A 21,308-nucleotide genomic window follows, 5' to 3' on the forward strand; every position below is an offset into this window, starting at 1 on the left:
GTGGTCTGTACAATTATATGTACATAGCTCACTTCACAAATTTTTTATTTACAAGCTCCATGATGTCCCTGTCAGTGCTAAGAGACAATTTTAGATACTGCTAATACTAATGTTACATTTTATAATTGTATTAATTTTTAATTTTATTTATTTATTTATTATACTGTGAAGAATGATGTCCACCTGAATTAAAACCTTATTGTATTGATGTTTTTTTAAAGTCTTATCTGGAACGAAGGCAATAAATTAAAGAAAGCATCTACTGTAATTCTGAGTAATAATGTATGTTATTCTTCTTCTCAGTGCTGGTTGAATAATAACACACACCAACACTTTTAGAGATAGTTTATTTGCAAAATTACATTTCGTCTGACATTTTCATTCTAAACAAAAATGATCGGTTTCTAATGTTGCTCTTTACTAAAATAAAATTTAAGAATTCAAAATATGTTATGTCCTGGATGGCTAGACTGAGAGTTTTGTATTTTATCTTTTTCAGTTATCAGTCAATAGTTGAACATGAAGACGCCTTAGAGGAAATAGAATTAGCTTATCTACCAGTGCTTTAACATCACCATAGGGTACAGCGTTTGAGGCCCCATGTGTCCTGTCTTGGTCATCTGCATGTCCTGTCATTTCCTGGAGTTCTAATTTTTAATTTGGGGGAACCACATATAGTGTATTGTATTCTGATTCAAGCTCATTCAAGATGAAGTGACATGAACAAAGACCGTGACATGAACAAAGACCACAACATAAACATTTAGCTGGATAGATCAGTTTTTCACAAACTAAAAATAAACCTGTAGGCTGAGAATTGAAAGGAAGGGGGGCAGGTTCTTTACTTAATTAGATTTAAAAGTGTGCCAGAACTACTGATTAATCATATATTAGATGAGTTAAGGGGCCTACATAAGGGCTTAGCAGTGGCTCTCAGGTCTGGTCTTTGAACTTATAACCTGACAATCACAAGCATCCACTTTTTGAAAATAAAGTTAAAGCTAACCTACCTCTTAAGGTTTTTTTGTTATGCATCTGGTGATTTACCTCTGGGTTGTCTATGTAAATCTGTTTACTTAATAGAAAGGATTATAAACCAAATCCTTTTAGGATGCTAAGGACTCTTACCTACCTAAAGAACTAATAAAGGGTCCTTTTTAAGGATCCCTGTTAAGTTTCCTCTTACAATAAATCTAAAAAGTAAAAAGTGGGTACATTTTCACAACAAAGAATCAGGTATGATGACAAAGAATTAGCAATGTTTAGTTACATATTAGGAGAAAGTTATAAAGGACATGGTCTTTCTCCAATGCAAATGAAATAATCCCATTCTGATTGACCTCATTACCTCTTGGAATTCTTTCACATTTTACACTGCAATCATGCTGGATAAGGCTCTGCGATACTCTGTGAGCTGTGAGGATTGCAAATAATTACCTGAATGTTACTGAAGATTATGGGAGAGAAACCGTCTAAAGTACAGCCTACCTAGAACCATGGCTATGCATACAACCTCACTAAACATTCATAAATATATATACGCATAGGCACACATTTCTATGTAGAATTGTACATATATATTTATGCAATATACTTTCTTTTGTAACCTTATAAATGTATATGTACACATATAAATATAAAAATGCTGATGTACAATCTGGGTTGAACACAACAGGGAGCTGTGGGTACACACATGCATGCAGGCACACACACACATGCATACACACATTTACAGCTGTAACCCTGTGTACACACAGACGCATTTCATGTCTGAAAATATGCAGCCTACTATGTTAACAGGCTCTAAGTTTAGACACTTAAAATGTTTTTCAGTGGTTTTTAAAGCTGTCAAGAGTTCTAGAAAGGGAAAATTAATTCAAAAAAAGAGAAAAATAAAAACATACTCCATTTACAACTTTGCAATCAGTAAGAGGTTACTTTTGCATATTGTATATATATATATATTTTTTTTGCCTAATTTACATTTTGTACTAAAGACCGTATGATTCCATTTTCTTAATGCTAGAGAGAAATGCATTTCTACAGAGAGAGAGAGAGATTCCCCATCAGCAGGCTGTGCTGCAGTTAAGATTTGACATCAAGCTGTACAGCGCCATCAGAAATGTATTTATATCTAAATCCTCATTTACAGGTACAGCTGTAATCAAAGGCACAAGGAGCTTCTACAAGTATTTTCTCTTTTCAATTAAGATGTACAAAATAACATTACATTTTGCAGGCATGTGCAAGATAAAGCAACCTTGCACATTCCTAAGCATAATAAAATAAACCCCCCAAATATATAATGTATCTGTGTATATGTGTATTTACAGTATACACATACTATACCAACATCAAGAAACTCTCTATGCAAAGAGAGGTATTAATTATCAGTTGGCCACTCAGTCTTCTTATGCAGAAAGTACTGAGTTGCAGAAGACTTCAAGTCCAACAATCCAACATGTCTACATTTAGCCTGTGCTCTTAAACAATTCCAAATACCTGGATATTCCTGCAACATTGCACCTCTAACAGAACTAAATAATGAAATGCAAAACATAATAAAAAAGATACTAAAGAGAAAAGTGACAAGTAATAAATATAGCGGTGCTACATAGTGAATTATGCTTACCGGTCTGCATTTTAGGAACCTGATGCAAAAGTGCATTATCCACCCCTATATGTCAAGTACTCCTTAAAAAAACCTTCAAAAGACTGCAAAGGTCAAAGGTCAGGCATACCTGCCTGAAGTTACCACAGATTTTCATTGGACTGGCTGGTCCACATCCAACCATATCAAGTAGAAAGTCAAAATGAAATTCTCAAGATTGAAGAGATACAGAAAACACTCACACACATCTCACTCTTGTATAAATAAGGAGATAAAGTGGAAGAAAACAAACAATAGAGAAAAAAATCACATAATATTTTCAGTCAAATGTCAGTAGTTCACTAGTCCTGCTGAAACCTGGGAGTGTAGAAGAAGGGATCTGATTGATGAATGGATAAAACGTGGCAGCAAATCACAAAAGCTCATACTGGCGGAGATGCATCCTCTGGATGATGTCGCGACAGTCATTGAAGACACGACGGATATTCTCTGTATCCACGGCACAGGTGAAATGTGGGTAGCAGTAGTGTTTGTCAGAACCACTTGCTGTGCTGATCCTCTGCAGAAACACATGCACAGATCTTAAGTAATTTAAAGAGATTGGAAGGTGAGCAAACAAATGTTTAAATATCATTAGCAACTTTATATATCTAAATGTACACACAGACTACACTAAATGCAAATAGACTAAAATGAAATAAACATACAAAAGACATAACACTCTAATAGTTAAACAAGTCAAGATACAGCTCACCCATACACAAAAATGAATTACATCAAAAAAGACAAACGAGTCAAATTCCTATAAAAACTACTTAAATTACAAATGAGCAAACATTTTATGAAGTGTCTGTATATTTTGAGTGTACCAGAAATTCATCCCGAATGAAGAACTTGGCCCTGGTTACTTTTGGGTCTTCCCCAGCATCAGGGGTCACTGTGGATAAAAGCATACATATATCAAAATCTCTCCTTTAACTTTAGAATCATGTACAGTCCATGCATTTTCAATCTTTAACCTTTCCCAATTTCAAAGAAGGAAGTTTTTAACACTTTTCAAGTTGAAGCACCTTATTATTTTACATGAATCAGCCACAGGCAGAGATATGTTGCAGAGACTATATGTCTCAAATATAGTGATAACAGTGTCCCTGTATTGTATCCTGGCTATAGATTTGTCCAAAGAATTAAAAACAATTCAGCAGAGGTGGGGATATAGATCAACCCATCCCCCAGCAAATCCCACTTAGATAATACTAATTATTACTAACGTTTCCTGTAACAATGCTGTATGGTCCTTCCGAATTATATACTCCAAATATATATTTATATAAACCCCAAATTAAGAGAATCATAGAAAATGTAATATTAAATGATAACATCATAATTGAATTTTAGCACTGAAGTAGTATTTAAAAAACATTTTCCCAAAGTGGGAATTGTCTAGTTAGCCTATATATTGCAGTTGAAGAGACTCAGCGGAAATGAAAATTTAATACAACAATGTTCATTTTCATATTATTGGCAACAGCTTTAGTGAAAACTGGAATCTTTAGCATATTTACAAATATTTACATAAATTTAAAGTAAATATTTGACGATGTAACCAATTTGCTTGCATTTTCCTAATTCATTTTAGGCACCTAAAAATAATACAGAATCTTGAATATTAAAGATTCTTTAAAAAATTAGGCTATTAGAGGCACAGACTCACCAAAACATAACATAAAGATTAAAAAAAAAGCTAGTCTTTGTCTAGTCTTCAACTATCAAGTTCAGGCAAGTATGTGGCCATGATAGCGTCAGATTCTTGTTCCCGGCTGACAGTGAAACCCAATATAATCTGCTGTTATAGCCCATCGAGCAAAAAGCATTGTAAAGTATAGTTACTTAACTTACCATAGACTTCTTGTCAGCACAGTCACCCTCTGATCGTTCTCATAAACAAGGTGTTTCAGCCTACAAACCCTGTGCATGTAGGATGTGTAAAATATACCATTCTTTCTAAACTGTAGAGACTGCCTTATGAGAAAATCCTAGGAGATTTCTAATATACTTAAACCTGCCCATTTAGCACCAACAACCATGCCACAGTTATAGCAACTGAGATCAATTTTTTTCCCTTTTTGATGTTTGATGTGAACACATTAACCAAAGCTCTTGACTTGTATGTGCATGATTTTAAACATTGTGCTGCTGCCACATGACTGGCTGTTTGGATAACTACAAACAAACAGGTGTCTGTTGAAGGTTGGTCCACTCCTCTTCAATGGCTATGCGAAGTTGCTGGATATTGGCAGCAACCAGAACACTCTGTCGTATACGCCGATCCAGAGCATCCCAAACATGCTCAATGGGTGACATGTCCGGTGAGTATGCTGGCCATGCAAGAACTGGGATGTTTTCAGCTTCCAGGAATTGTGTACAGATCCTTGCAACATGGAGCTGTGCATTATCATGCTGCAACATGAGGTGATGGTCGTGGATGAATGGCACAACAATGGGCCTCAGGATCTCGTCACGGTATCTCTGTGCATTCAAAATGCCATCAATAAAATGCACCTGTGTTCCTTGTCCATAATATACACCAGCCCATACCATAACCCCACCACCACCATGGGCCACTCGATCCACAACGTTGACATCAGCAAACCGCTCACCCACACGACGCCATACACGCTGTCTGCCATCTGCCCTGTACAGTGAAAACCGGGATTCATCCGTGAAGAGAATACCTCTCCAAAGTGCCAGACGCCATTGAATGTGAGCATTTGCTCACTCAAGTCGGTTACGACGACGAACTGCAGTCAGGTCAAGACCCCGATGAGGACGACAAGCATGCAGATGAGCTTCCCTGAGACGGTTTCTGACAGTTTGTACAGAAATTCTTTGGTTATGCAAACCGATTGCTGCAGCAGCTCCCCGGGTGGCTGGTCTCAGACGATCTTGGAGGTGAAGATGCTGGATGTGGAGGTCCTGGGCTGGTGTGGTTACACGTGGTCTGCGGTTGTGAGGCCGGTTGGATGTACTGCCAAATTCTCTGAAACGCCTTTGGAGACGGCTTATGGTAGAGAAATGAACATTCAATTCACGGGCAACAGCTCTGGTGGACATTCCAGCAGTCATCATGCCAATTGCACGCTCCCTCAAAACTTGCGACATCTGTGGCATTGTGCTGTGTGATAAAACTCTACATTTTAGAGTAGCCTTTTATTGTGGTCAGCCTAAGGCACACCTGTGCAATAATCATGCTGTCTAATCAGCATCCTGATATGCCACACCTGTGAGGTGGATGGATTATCTCGGCAAAGGAGAAGTGCTCACTAACACAGATTTAGACAGATTTGTGAACAATATTTGAGAGAAATAGGCCTTTTGTGTACATAGAAAAAGTCTTAGATCTTTGAGTTCAGCTCATAAAAAATGGGGGCAAAAACAAAAGTGTTGCGTTTATAATTTTGTTCAGTGTAGATAATAATTTTCACAACATTGTAGCACAGCTTTTCAAAAGTGTCCATATTCAACAAACGTGGTTTGAGTAAATGGATTACAATGTGTAAAAGGGCCTCAGATGATTATGTCCAGACAAAATAATTTACTAATACCAGACATTAAACAAACCATCAGACATGGAACTTACAATTTAAGATTCATTGTGCTCCCTATATTTATTGTTTTGTGGTGAATCTGAAGATACCTTTAATTTATTATTTAGTGATCTAACTCTTTGCCATATGACATTTTTGAGACAGATTAGAGATTTCCAAGAGTTCTCTTAAATTAGATGGTTAAACAATTTAAAGGAGCATTTGAAGGACTATAAAAGGTGCTACCATCGGGTGGGACTGTATAGCGAGTGTACTCAGGGAAGTAATCCTCAAGTTTGGATTTTCCTGCCAGGATCTTCTCTGCCAGCATGTCCTGTTTGTTCAGGAAAAGAATCACTGAGATAGTCCGTAAAAACCTGCAGAAGTCACAGAGAGAGAGAGAGAGAGAGAGAGAGAGAGAGAGAAAGAGACAGTCAAATACTCACACACACACACAATTATTCTTTTGACATCAACCAGATGGTGTGATACAGACTGATATATTTATTAATTTGATTCCAAAGCTGTGTTTACCCTATTTGAGTATCTGTGTCAGTTTCAAACTGAATAACAGCACCCGCAAATGTAGAGGGGCTTATTGAAAGTTGTGAAGTGGTGACATCAATCCCCATACAACACACCTTCCAAATGCCAGTGGCAATATTGCTTTGATACTGCATGTAAAAATAAAGTAGTTGCTTCTCTGAGCTTATAAGTCAGTTTTGTCTATCAGTTCCACAATAATATTTCACTGCAAAGCTATTCATATGCAGCTTACAAGGTAATTCCAGGAAAGGATCTGGGTCATTATCAATATAAGAGGCCCTCAGTCTATCAGCACATTTTTGTATGTGACACACAATCAGAGAGGATGAAAAGCCCATCAAGGAAAGCTCAAACAAACAAAAACCTATGATTCCAGGAACATTTCCAACAAAAGAACAAAAGCTCCAGAATTGCCTTCGGAACTATAAGCAAATTGCTGAACTCATATGAGGCTGTTGACTAACATAAATAGTTTTGTTATCATGTACTTCTGTATATAATTCATTTATTGTAGGTAAAAGCTTTTTACAACAATCTTTTACAAGCATATGTTGGTGGCTAATGTATATATTTTACTGTTTTTCATGTAGTTGATGTGCATGTTGTTACATCTTTTCTTCTATCAGTTTGTTATATCTAATAGCTAGCGTTTTTTTTTTTAACTAACAGTCATGTGCTACTTAAAATGTCATAGATATTAGGTTTATTTTTCACTTTATTTAACTAGAAAGCATTTTTGCTCACCATACATTTATTTACATATTGGTGATCTTGTTGCTCTGACTTGACAAAAAACAAGTCTGGATACTGCTGCTCAACGGCATATCAAAAGAACTCTTGCTAACCATAAAGCACGTCATGTCCACCCTGTCATCTTCATATTTTATCTATCTATCTATCTATCTATCTATCTATCTATCTATCTATCTATATATATATATATATATATATAAATATATATATATATATATATATATATATATATATATATATATATATATATATATATATATATCTATATATCTATGTATTTATATATATACTGCTGGGATATTGATCTGGTCACATAAGTAGCAGAGGGGGTTGTTAATTAGTTTCAGCTGCTTTGGTGTTAATGAAATTAACAACAGGTGCCAACAATGAGACGACTCCCAAAACAGGAATGGTTTTACAGGTGGAGGCCGCTGACATTTTTTTCCCTACTCATCTTTCTGACTCTTCTTCACTAGTTTTGCATTTGGCTAGGATCAGTGTCACTACTGGTAGCATGAGGCGATATCTGGACCCTACAGAGGTTGCACAGGCAGTCCAACTCCTCCAGGATGGCACATCAATACATGGCATTGCCAGAAGGTTTGCTGTGTCTCCTAGCACAGTCTCAAGAGCGTGCTCCTTTGTGCAAGGAGGGAGAGGATGAGCACTGCCAGAGCCCTACAAAATGCCCTCCAGCAGGCCACTGGTGTAAATGTCTCTGACCAAACAATCAGAAACAGACTTCATGAGGGTGGCCTGAGGGCCCAACATCCTCTAGTGGGCCCTGTGCTCATTGCCTGGCACCATGGAGCTCGATTGGCATTTGCCACTGAACACCAGAATTGGCAGGTCTGCCACTGGCACCCTGTGCCTTTCACAGATGAGAGCAGATTCATCCTGAGCACATGTGACAGACGTGAAAGGGTCTAGAGAAACCATGGAGAACATTATGCTGCCTGTAACATCATTCAGCATGACTGGTTTGGTGGTGGGTCAGTGATGGTCTAGGGAGGCATATTCATGGAGGGACGCCAGAACTCTACAGGCTAGACAATGGTACCCTGACTGCCATTAAGTATCGGGATGAAAACCTTGGACCCATTGTCAGACCCTACGCTGGTGCATTGGGAGCTAAGTGCTGATGCCCTGGTCCAGATCTGGGAGGAAATACCCCAGGACACCATCTATCGTCTCATTAGGAGCATTGCTAACATTGTCAGGCATGCATACAAGCATGTGGGGGACATACAAACTACTGAGTACCATTTAGAGTTTCTGCAATGAAATTTCAGCAAAATGTCCATAGCCTGCTGCATCATTTCTCACATTGATTTTCGGGGTGTCTTTGAATTCAGCCCTCTGTAGGTTGATAATTTTCATTTCCATCAAACGATGTGGCATCCTTTCATTTCATAGATATCCAGCATGATATTTTTCCCCACTGAGATCTGATGTTTTTTTAATGTTCATTTTTTTGTATTATTATTATTATTATTATTATTATTATTATTATTTGAATGTCTGATTAAATATCTTTGCTGTTACATTTTGTGTAGAGCAAAATGTGCAACTGCTGTAGATTTGGTTAAAACTATTTTTTATTTTTAGGAAATTTCATAATTCAAAATGATTTTAAGTATTGTTGTGACAATGCATAGAAAATAGAGGACATTATATCTATCTGAAAATGCAACTCTTACAACCACAATTCACTGGAAATATACTAATCTTTTTTTTGTACTTGTCCATGACAGCACGGAGATTCATATAGTGTATGCATTTTACGAACGCTAAAATACTGTAGCTGGTGGTTACTTTCAGTCATCTACTTTTCCAACAAGAAAAGATTATTCACAATGATAGTATCTTTCTGGCTTCTACATGTGAAATCATGCAGATGTCATGATAGAAATTATATTAATTATTTAAAGCAAAATAATAAGACAATTGTCTGACAATTTTGACACAAAATGTTTATGTTTGGTGTTTCTGTTTTTGCTGGATGCAGTATGACTTGAGATTATTGACATTTTAAACAGGAGATTAAAATCTAATCATTTTAGAGGACCCAATTTCCAAAATATATTTTTATTATGAAGAATATATTGTTTTGATGGTTAAGTTTAACCCTTCATTGTGAAGTTGTCCTGGTCTTAGGTTTTGATAGAGAGACAAGGGGAATGTGAAACAGGCCTGTTTGAGCAAAATATGTTGATAAAACATGAATACAGTACAAGCCTTGGATATTTTCTGTTGTTGTTTTTTTTATCCTGGAATAGATTTAATTACAACAGTAGACACCAGACCATAACACCTTTATGTGGGCCTTTCGACACTGTTGCCACAATGTTTTCAATCTATAATGTCTTTTTATGTGCTGTAGTATAAAGATTCCATTCACTGGATCTGAGTCCAGTCAAAGCCCCTGTGTACAAAGCAAGGTCCATAATGACATGGTATGTCATGGTTTGGTGTGGAAGAACTAGAGTGGCCTACAAAGAGGCCTGATTTCAACTCCCCTGGTATGCTTTCAAAACATGTGCACAACTGTTATTTTGATGTTATTTTGCTGAAGTCCTGGGAGTACTGGGAGCCACAATAAGGCACAATAGTTAAGGAATAAGTTGCACACATATATTTGGTGTATTGTGGGTGATTTAGTATAATTGCATAAAATTAGTCATGTGTAATATTTAATTGAGGCTTCTGTATAGCAATTATTGTAAATCAAACAATTTCTCAAAATTCTGAGAGATTCTAAAACACAAGTATAATGCAGATTAAAGTCAGTGAAATTGGTTTGTTTAAAATACAGTACAAATAAATGAATAAAAGGGGTTGGTTAAATTATGCTGGCATTTAAATATGTTCAGATGGGGGGAATATCTAATAACCCAAAATTAACATGAGTAAGAATTCATTTTGAGAAAGTCTACCACTAACCCTTATTAAATGGTACAATTTTGTCTTTCATCAATAATGGTCTCTGAACGTGTTAAATTGCAATTGCACATTAAAGTAAATTTAAAGTTCAGTAAACCTTACTGATTTACTCTGACAAGCCACGTGATTTTCTTATCCAGTGAAATTCTCTATAGAGTGTGTTAGTACATCAGATTGCAGTTTTTTTTTTTTTTTTTTTAATGTTTTTACAAAAGACAATCCTCATAAATATGGGTCTTCACACTTGCAAAAAAGTTGTCCTGGTTACTTAAACTGTCTAAACAATGTGGCCAAGAATTTAAACAGCCAATTTGCCCATACTTGCAACTTTGTCGTGTTTGGTATGCCAGAAGAGGTTTTCCAACCACCAAGGCTTGAATTAGTACCTGGTCAGCAATAGCAATTTTTCCCTCTTCCCCAGGATTAGCTTAATGAAGCTATGGGGGAAGGGTTGAAAAGACACATTTAATACATTTAAGTTCATGTTGATGGTTGGACTTTATGTGTGTGTCTATGCTCATTTTTCCTTCAAAATCTGTCTATCACAAGGCAAACACAAGGAATGGCTTAGAAGAAGAGTAAAATGTGGGAAGCTGCATGGAAGTGATGTCACCCTTGATATTGAAGTTCAAGGCATTCAGAGATTTTTGCTTCAAAAGCTCTATTGTTGCTTGTTTCATTTTTTGGCAGAGAACCATGACACTGCCTTGGAAAATTAGTCCAAAAGAAGCTCAAACTCTGTTGTGCATTTCAAAAATCAGTCAAAGAAGTAGTGGTTTGTTGTAGTTACAATGAGAAGTGATACAAAGATACTCCAAAGTTATAAAACCAACAAACAAAGGTGTTCTGAAATCTAGAACTCATATCAATTAAGGTTGAATGAAATTTGTATTACAATGTGTTAAAAGAAAAGCTAAAAAATGTTTTCAATGCATGTGAAGATTGGTGTGCTGCAATAGTAAAGTGATTCTAGCTAGTTTGATTCAAGTGACAATACAGTCACAGTCATTCATGGCTAGGAGGTGATAGGTGCTATCTGAAAGGGAGGAACATGTTACTTGGAACTGACACTGACAAAATTTGGAAGAAAAGCTGGAAATTAATGAAAGAATGTAGGAATGAGTAAACAAACAAACTGAATTTAAGAACAAAATGTGGAATCACAATCTTGTACATATCATATGCTGTACCACACTGTCTGGATCAAAAAGGTTTACAATACTTACAATACAAAGGCAGAATTTTACTCTTCTTGCGACTAAATTACTAAATTGCAAAACAAAGCATAATCATAGACAGAACTGAAGAAAATGCTTTATGAACACCAGCAGAAATCATATAAACACTGAAAGTGCAACAATTCATAAACTGCTTATATGTAAAGTGATGAAAGAAATTTTGAGGCAGGGGAGGGTTGCTAGCATGATACAACTAACTATTCAACACTACAAATATAAAATATAGCACATTACTGTAGGTTCTTGATCACTGTCTAATATCAGTTAAATTTCAACTGAAAAGTACTGTAGTCAGACTTAAGAGAACCAAAAAAAAAAGAAATCTAGAAAAGAGGGACAGGTGGAACCTGTTATTCCAGATACTGCGGAAAAGATCTAGGGACTCGCGAAGGCGGTTAGTACTGTTGTCTTCTCTGATCACCATGTTGTAACTGCTGCTGGCTGCCACAAAAATGATAGCCGTCACATCTGGAACAACATACAGCAAAAAAGCACTGTCACTAAGATTTTCTTTTTAGTATTAATTCTGGATTTGTTTTAGGCCTGCAAAAGCCATGTAAATGATCCAACAGTATAGTTTTGACTGGTAAAATAGACATCTGCAAATTTATAATTCACCATTAAAGCACTGGATCCATTTTCTTCTCTCATCTCTCTGACCACCTACATCAAACATGCTGAGAGAGAAAGAGAAAATGAGCAGGGACAAGGAAAAAAAATCTCCATGGTCAAAACAAATGTATTTAAAACAATTAGTTGTTTAAATATTCTGAAATAATTTGCTATTTCCATAGTGAAGATTAATCACAATAACAAGATGACTAATTTCTTATTACAAAATGTATTACATAATTTATTAGCATTTATTGCATCAGTAGACACATGTCAGCAAAGTATTTAAGAGATTTGATATCATGCTTTGAAATGACTGCAGTCTACCTTCAAACAGAAATCCTTGAAACATTAACTCTAATTACATAAAAAAGTAAAGACTGCAACAACTTACTGAAAGTTGACTTTGTCTACTTGGAATCGTGTTTCAAAAATCCCTGAAGTCAAAACTCTGCACCTAAGCAAATCCTGCACAAAGTGAGAAAATGGAATGCAATATAGTAAGAAACAAAATGACACATGACAACTGACAGCAGAAATTTCTCATATGTTTTCTGGAAAGAGAACAACATGGAACTTACGGTCCCCTCTTTTATTTATACCCTGAAGACATTTCAAAAGATCAAAAGATAAATATGAGACAATAGTTCAGAATTCCAGCTTTCATTTCCTGATTTTTACAACTAATGTGCTAAACAACTAAAAACCTTGCACCTTCTGTTGGTTCCCACCCATTTTTCAAGTGATCAAAAATGGAAAGACCAAAGTCTAGAGAAAGACAGGATCTCCTTTTATCCAAAACATACAAGCTCAACAGTTAAACAAGGTGGAGCCAATGTCATGATAGTAGCAGAAGTATAATAGAAGTCTACAGAAACATTATGTCTGACAATTTATAGAGAACTTCATTATGCAGCAAAACAATGACCCAAATATATTGCTAACAAAGAACTACCAAGCGGTTTAGATCGGCCAAGTTAATCACTTGACCTTTTGCAGAATTTCACCTCCTGAAGAGCAGACTGAAGGGAGAACCAAAACAAATAACAACTGAAAGATGCTACAGTAAAAAGCAGAAAAGGATCAGAAAAGAAGAATGCATTAGTTTGGTGATGTCAGCGGGTTGTCCAATTGATGCAGTTACAAGTCATGTGGTATTATTGTGTTTAATTTTTAAGACTATCTGCTCTATACTAAATGTTTTGTAGTCTGACACTAATGTTACCATGTTCTGAGATTAAGATTACAAAGCATATCTATATGTAAATATCAAATGAAAGCTAAAATTCTGATCTATGAATTCTGATACTTACCATCTGAGCACAAACCAAAACCTAATCTCTTCAGTGTATAGCAAAAACAATAGAAATATGGCCTTACTTTTCAAATACTTTTAGATGTGGTTTGGCTAGCTAGTAATCCCTGCTAGCTACTTTTAAACAACAGTAACAAGAATGACAGTGTTTAGTGTATTTGTGTTTAGTGTGCTTGTTAGTGTTTAACGTTGTATTTAACGTTGCAGTGCATGACATCACAAAATATTTTACAGTCCCACGTAATATACTAGATGAACAGGGGATGTTGTGCCTCTGACATGACATCTAGCGGTTGTTGCTTCTGATTTATAAAGTGTACAAAAAGTAAATGTACCTAAAGTAAGGTTATGTAAACCACACATTTATGTTTCATGAAGAGGCATATCCCTTTGTGATTTTTTCATTATGTACCTTCTGAAGGCTGTGACAGCAGAAAGAGATAAACCCTTTCAAACATACTCCTTGTGACTTTTTGACAAGATGTCTAAAAAATTAGATATACTTTTGGTTTTCCCTTTCATGTTATACATGTGATACTGACTTCAAACACTGAAATGTTCAAATGTTACAGTAGTTCTAAAAATATATCTGGAATAAAAAATATATAAGATGCTCAAAGGCTTGGGGCCACAGAAAATAAATAGATTCATACATTGATAGAGACATAAAAATTACTTCCTAAATTTAGAACAGTTTCTAAATAAATAAGGAAGGTTACTCCAACTAGAATATATCAGTGTTTTCAGGGTATCCTTCCAGTACACATATGCACACATGCACAAGAACACACTTAAGAGCACCCCCACCTGGTCTGTTGGTGTATAGTCATTTTGCCGTACTGAATCAATTCTGTCCAGAAAGCTGAAAAACAGACAATACAAAAAGCTGTTTTTGAATCTCATATCAGGAATTATTATAACCTGAAGTGTACAGATAACTGAACCTAGTAAAATCATTTCGTAATTATATAAAACATCTACATTCACCATGATTTTTCTTGAAACTCAGAGCTAATTTCTTGAAACTCAGCTAATTCTGGTATCCACTAGCTGTGGATTTGACTGAAAATCTGCAGTTATACGTAATATGTTTCATAATTCATAATATTCTTGCTATACCAATGTGCACATGTTGAGGATTTAGACAATATGTGTGTACACATGACATGCTGCTGGAAGTGTTTCCTTGATGAACGCTGCCTAAACAACTGCTCGTACCAGACAGAGACTCAAGGCACACATGCGTACTCACACCTCCAAGAAACAAAGAAACAAATAACCAATCAGTAGTATCCATAGTGACACTACTTTGGACTATGCCAGTAGAGATCAACAGAGAGCCCATGAGCCCTTTTTTAAATACAAATTAACAGGTTCCAGACCAGCTGTCCATTAACACTTCATCCATTAATGACTACTCCACCAAAGGTCCCATCTCTGCCAAGCTTGTCACCTTCCCTTTCTCCCAGAATGACTATTAAATGTATTTAAATTAGGAGAGAATTGGGAAAACTGTACAGGCAACTTTAATGGAATCAGCCAAAGCAGGTAACTGAAGACCTGCACAAGACAGTTGTGCTATGCTTCAGCAAATGTCTTCTCTCTCTCTCAGACTACAGAAAGTGCCTCAAGTCCAGAAGCATTGTGTATTGTCCCAGTGCCAAAACCAGGACACCCAATACTCTTACAGACTACAGGCCCCGTGCAATCATTTCACACACCATGAAGAGCATTTAGAAGTGGACCATTTAGTCCTGAACAGCTCAGTCCACTAGTAATGGCACCAGGCCCCTTAAAGTTTGTCTATCAGGCACATTTAGGCATGAATACACTCTGGTCTATATGCTACACAGAGCGTACACACATCTCAACAAAGATGGATCTACACTGAGGATCATCGTTTTTACACAGCATTATTAATACCATCCTGAGTGGGAAACAAATGAAGGTCGATGAACATTGATGTACCACAGTTAGCTGCATCATGGACTGGACAGCACTCTCCAACAGCCGACCATTTCTGAGGCTCTACACTGTGCTGGAAATGGTGACGATGCCATTTCCAAAACTATGCCAAGACTAAGTTTTATATAACATCTCTTTAACTTATAACATGAAAGTAAGGTTAATAACATTAAATTTTAGACTCCAAATGTCTAATTCAACAAGAATTCAACCACAGGTGAGTCTAATTATTCATTACACAGGTGTCCAGCAGTCAGTTGACTACAAAAGGGTGTTACTTAAAGAAAACCCATTCCCATTTCATGCTGTCAGCAATGGAATAGATATGTCACAAGACCTGAGAAAGAAAATAATTTCTTTACACCAGAAAGGTGAAGGCTACAAGAAGATCAGCAAAGCTTTACTTATCAGTCAGAAAACTGTAGCAAAAGTGGTACACAAATTTAAAAAAGATGTAACTGCAACTATCTCACAGAGACGTCCAGGTCGTCCACGGAAGTTAACACCTCGACAGGAGCGTCTTCTGATGAGAAGGGATGAAGAAAATCTGCATGCAATTTCACTGCAGTTATCTAAAGAAGTAGAAAGCCTAACCGGTTTCTTGCGACACAATACGGAGTACACTGCAGAGGAATGGCATGCATGGATGATGTCCATGAAAGAAGCCTCTCCTAAAGCCCAGGCACAAAAAAGCCCGTCTAGAGTATGCCAGGGCCCATGCTGACAAAGTTTAAGAGTACTGGGACTCTATACTCTGGAGTGATAAGACCAAGATAAATGTTTTTGGAACTGATGGCCTCAAAACTGTATGGCGTTGCAAAGGTGAGGAATACAAAGAAAAATGCATGGTGCCTACAGTGAAACATGGTGGTGGCAATGTCCTTATGTGGGGCTGCATGAGTGCTGCTGATGCTGGGGAGCTGCATTTCATTGATGGCATCATGAATTCACAGATATACTGCTCTATACTGAAAGAGAAGATGCTACCATCACTCCGTGCCCTTGGTCGTCGTGCACTTTTCCAACATGACGATCCTAAACACACATCTAAGGCCACTGTTGAATTTCTGAAGAAGAACAGGGTAAAACTGATTCAGTGGCCAAGTATGTCTCCTGATCTGAACCCAGTTGAACACCTATGGGGAATTCTGAAGAGACAAGTTGAGCATCACTCTCCATCCAGCATCCATTCTCTAAAAGAGGTCATTATTGAAGAATGGAAAAAGATAGATGTTGCAAAATGTCGCCAATTTGTTCATTCCATGCCTAGAAGACTTGGTGCTGTCATTAGTAGTTTTTGTTGTGGGGTGTACTCATTTTTGCATCACACTAATTTGAGTAAAACTGATGTTATATTAAACTTAGTCTTGTCAACATTTTGGAAATTGTTTTTGTGTTCATTGAGATATTGTTTTAAATGTTAATTTTCAAAGGAGGTGTAGTCATTAACACTGAGAACTGTATGTCTACAGGACCACCTATATAAACACAGCAGCTTTTGTGCATTCACTCAATTGCTGTCTTTGCACACCACAATTCAATGATGCCACCAACTGTTTCTATTATATAAGTGTATATGTTTACAAGAACCTTCTTATTGTTTATAATCTTCTTATTTTGCACAAACTACTCAACTACAGAATGTATACTGGTTGGTGCTATTTTGTGTATCTGTCCTGTCGTCTTTTGTCTTGCACTGTTTACACTAGGTTGCACATCCTTAGAATAGGATAACTTTAAGTCCTTAGCTCTGTGTTGTTTTATGTAGCTCTGTGTTGCTTTATGTAGCACCAGGGTCCTGGAGAAATGTGGTTTCATTTCACTTGACTTCTTGACTTGAAGCTCTCTCCATATATTTTTCTATCAATCTATCAGTAGCACACAGCTATCTATCTATCTATCTATCTATCTATCTATCTATCTATCTATCTATCTATCTATCTATCTATCTATCTATCTATCTATCCATTAAAGAAAGGAAAACCCTAAAATAACTTGAAACTGACAAAAGTAATAATAAATAAAAATTTACTGAAAATTGACTAATGAATATTAGACATTGCTTTTGAATTGTGGTTCAACAGTTGCATTTAAAACAACAAACAAAATGATGGTACCTTTAACTTAATGTTTTATTGCACACCCTTTTGAGGCAATCAATGCAATCAAGCAATTTCTGTAACCCTCAATGAGAGTTCTGCACCTGTTCACATTTATTTTGGCCCACTCTCCGTGAGCAAACTGCTCCAGCTGTCTCAGGTTTGAAGGCTGCAATCTCCAGACTGCATGTTTCAGCTTCTTCCACAGATGTTCAATAACATTTAGGGGCTCATATATATTCAAGGGCTCATAGAAGGCCACTTCAGAATAGTCCAGTGTTTTTTTCTTAGCCATTGTTGTGTGTTTTTAGCTGTGTGTTCAACCTGTTGGAGGACCCATGACCAAGCTTTCTGACACTGGGCAGCACATTTCACTCCAGAATGCCTTGATAGTCTTGAGATTTCACTGTACCCTGTACAGATTCAAGACACCATGTGCCAGATGCAGCAAAGCAGCCCCAGAACATAACAATAACAGTAAGTACAGTGTTCTTTTCTCTCTATGTTTCATTTTTGCATCTGTGAACCTAGAGCTGAGTGATTTGCCAAAAAGCTCCAGTTTTGTCTCATCTGTCCAAAGGACAAGCTACAAAGCTTCTGGGAGAATGGCTAAGAACAAAACATTGGACTATTCTGAAGTGGCCTTTTATGAGTCCTGATCTAAATTCTATTGATCATCTGTGGAAAAAGTTGAAACATGCAGTCTAGAGAAGGCACTCTTCAAACATGAGACAGCTGGAGCAGTTTGCTCTTGAGGAGTGGTCCAAAATACCTGTCGACAGGTGCAGAAGTCTCGTTGAACATTACAAATATCACTTGATTGCAGTGATTGCCACAAAATATTAAGTTAAGGGTACCATAATTTTTGTCCAGACCAGTTTCAGTTTAGTTTGGTTTTTATGTGTCTGCTGAACCACAGTTCAAAAGCAATGCCTGATTTCCATTAGTCAATTTTCAGTAATTTTTTAGTACAAGTTTTAGTAATTTTTATTTATTATTTCTTTTGTCAGTTTCAAGTTATTTCAGTGACAGCTGTAGATTTTTCTTTGATGGAAGGGTGCCAACAATTTTGTTCACATGGGTATCTATGTATCTAACTTTTTTCTTAAAGCTGCATATTACTATAACATTTCAAACTGATGTTGCTGATGTGTTCTCCTGCTCAAGAATATTAGCAAGTGTGCAATTACTTCCAGTGAATATGTAGTTGTTGCCTTAGTCTGTGTACAAGCTGTTGTTTGTTAAAGCAGCAAATGCCAGCCTGTTTCTTTCATTCTGATTGGGTAACAAACTGCAGACTTACACTGTATTAGTGTCTCCTGTAAATAGTAAAAAAGTGGATATCATTTTTGTTCCTGTTTGTTTTTCTCCTGTTTTTAGTTGGGAAGAGACTGTAAAACCCCATTTTGAAGCCCCTTTTAAAAGCTTCTGTTTTGTTTTATACAAAATAAATTTTGTTTAAGATTGAAAGCTCTTGATTCACCAGCACTAATTTACTTTTACACTTTTCTTTACTTGTTACCCCTTCCCAAATGCTAGACTGGAAGAGATCCAAAGCAAAATCCTGAATTTATATTTCTGTAAAGCTTGTCCATTGTCCATTGTTAAAAACACTACACAAAAAAAAAATGAATTGAATTAAAATGAATTAAAAAAATGTGTTTTTAACTCTTTTGACTATTTTTCAAAAATAATTTGAAGGGACATTAACTTTATTGTGAGCAGCATAGTGCAGCCATAGGTTGGACTGCCACCTCGCATCTCTACTGTCCTAGGATCAGTCCTGAGCTCTGGCATCCCATCCAGGGTGGATTCTTCCACCTTCTGCTCAGTGTTACATGGATAGGCTTTGGATCCCCTATGACCCTGACCAGGAAAAAGTAGTTACTAAAGAATGAATGAATGAATTAGCTTTATTGCAACAAGAAAAAAAAGGAAATTAAGAGAATTTTCAAACATATTTAAAATGTAGGGCCTGGTTCTCTCTGGACAAGATAATATCAATATATGTGTTATTTCTTGTGTGCTTTTTACACCTGAAATTTAAGAAACTTTATAATGATTAAAATGATCTCTCTACAAATTCCAACCTAATTAAACAGTCCCTAGGCCTCATGTAAGCTTCTAATCTTTGTGTATCTATGGCAGCTAGCTGTATGTTTATTCTGTGTCTAACAGTCTGAAGATCACTTTGTTCACTGTAGTCATTGTGAGCACGAACAGGTCCTTATCAGTCTGAAACATCTACAATACTTCCTACTGAAGTGAGTTGGAAAAATACAGACCACTCGTCAGACGCTCTAAACCGGTTCTGAAACAGGTTAAAACCTGGCCAACAGGAGCCATCTCTGCTCTTCAGGACTGTTTTGAGTGCACTGACTGGGACATGTTCAGGGAGGCTGCAACCAACGGTGACTGTATTGACTTGGAGGAGTACACGGCATCAGTGACCGGCTACATCGGGAAGTGCGTCGATGACGTGACTGTCTCCAAGACCATCACCACACGCTCCAACCAGCAGCCGTGGATGACTGCAAAAGTGCATGCTTTCCTGCAGTCGAGAGACTCCGCCTTCAGAGCAGGGGACAGGGCAGCCTTAAAAACAGCAAGGGCCAAACTGTCCCGAGCCATCAGAGAGGCGAAGCGCGCACACGCCCAGAGAATCCATGGCCACTTCCATGATATCGGAGACTTCCGGCCGCATGTGGCAGGGCATCCAGGCGATCACCAACTACAGGACAACATCACCTGCCTGTGACAGTGACGCCTCCCTTCCAGATGTGCTGAACGACTTCTACGCACGGTTTGAGGCACAGAACAACACAAAAGTGAGGAAGACCAATCCTCCTCCTAACGACCAGGTGCTCTGTTTCACCACGGTTCACGTGAAGAGAACTCTATGCAGAGTTAACCCACGGACGTCTGCTGGACCAGACAACATTCCTGGCAGGGTACGACCATCATCCCTGTGCCAAAGAAGTCTACGGTTTCCTGCCTCAATGACTATCATCCAGTCGCACTCACACCAGTCGTGATGAAATGCTTCGAGAGGTTCGTCATGAGGCACATCAAGTCACAGCTACCACCCTCACTGGACCCTTTGCAGTTTGCGTATCATCCTAACCGTTCCATGGACGATGCCATCACCACAACCCTCCATCTTGCCCTCACACACCTGGACTGTAACGACACATAAGTATGAATGCTGTTCATAGACTTCAGTTCAGCATTCAACACAATCATCCCTCAGCAGCTAATTGAGAAGCTGACCCTACTGGGCCTGAACACCTCTCTCTGCAACTGGATCCTGGATTTCCTGACTGGGAGACCCCAGTCAGTCCGGATTGGAAACAGCATCTCCAGCACCACCACACTGAACACTGGAGGTCCACAGGGCTGTGTGCTCAGTCCACTGCTGTTCACTTTGCTGACTCATGACTGTGCAGCAATGCACAGCTCCAACCACATCGTCAAGTTCGCCGATGACACGACTGTGGTGGGTCTCATCAGCAAGAACGACGAGTCAGCTTACAGAGAGGAGGTGCAGTAGCTAACAGCATGGTGTAGAGCCAACAACTTGTCTCTGAACGTTGACAAGACTAAAGAGATGGTTGTTGATTTCAGGAGAGCACCGAGTGA

General features: G+C 37.6%; 2 protein-coding genes across 3 annotated transcripts in view; one reads left to right on the forward strand and one right to left on the reverse strand.

Annotated features, from left to right (window-relative positions):
• mppe1 (metallophosphoesterase 1) overlaps positions 1-258 on the forward strand; it is a 40,485-nt gene extending 40,227 nt beyond the window's left edge. For both annotated transcript variants that reach the window (XM_058377059.1, XM_058377060.1), the window contains one exon: positions 1-258. This exon is cut by the window's left edge and continues 214 nt beyond it. The gene's annotated coding sequence lies outside the window, so the exon portion shown is untranslated.
• Positions 259-330: 72 nt separating this feature from the next.
• The window catches only part of gnal (guanine nucleotide binding protein (G protein), alpha activating activity polypeptide, olfactory type), a 45,394-nt gene continuing 24,416 nt past the window's right edge, over positions 331-21,308 (reverse strand). The window contains exons 6-12 of the mRNA XM_058377062.1: positions 14,413-14,467; positions 12,685-12,758; positions 12,297-12,355; positions 12,026-12,146; positions 6,445-6,575; positions 3,481-3,548; positions 331-3,170 (exon numbers count right to left, since the gene is read on the reverse strand). Coding sequence (XP_058233045.1) covers positions 3,024-3,170; positions 3,481-3,548; positions 6,445-6,575; positions 12,026-12,146; positions 12,297-12,355; positions 12,685-12,758; positions 14,413-14,467 — 655 coding nt within the window. The 3' untranslated portion in view covers positions 331-3,023. The remainder of the gene's footprint in view (positions 3,171-3,480; positions 3,549-6,444; positions 6,576-12,025; positions 12,147-12,296; positions 12,356-12,684; positions 12,759-14,412; positions 14,468-21,308) is intronic.

This window comes from Hemibagrus wyckioides, linkage group LG23, assembly GCF_019097595.1.
Source record: "Hemibagrus wyckioides isolate EC202008001 linkage group LG23, SWU_Hwy_1.0, whole genome shotgun sequence".
In the NCBI taxonomy this organism is placed as follows: Eukaryota; Metazoa; Chordata; class Actinopteri; order Siluriformes; family Bagridae; genus Hemibagrus; species Hemibagrus wyckioides.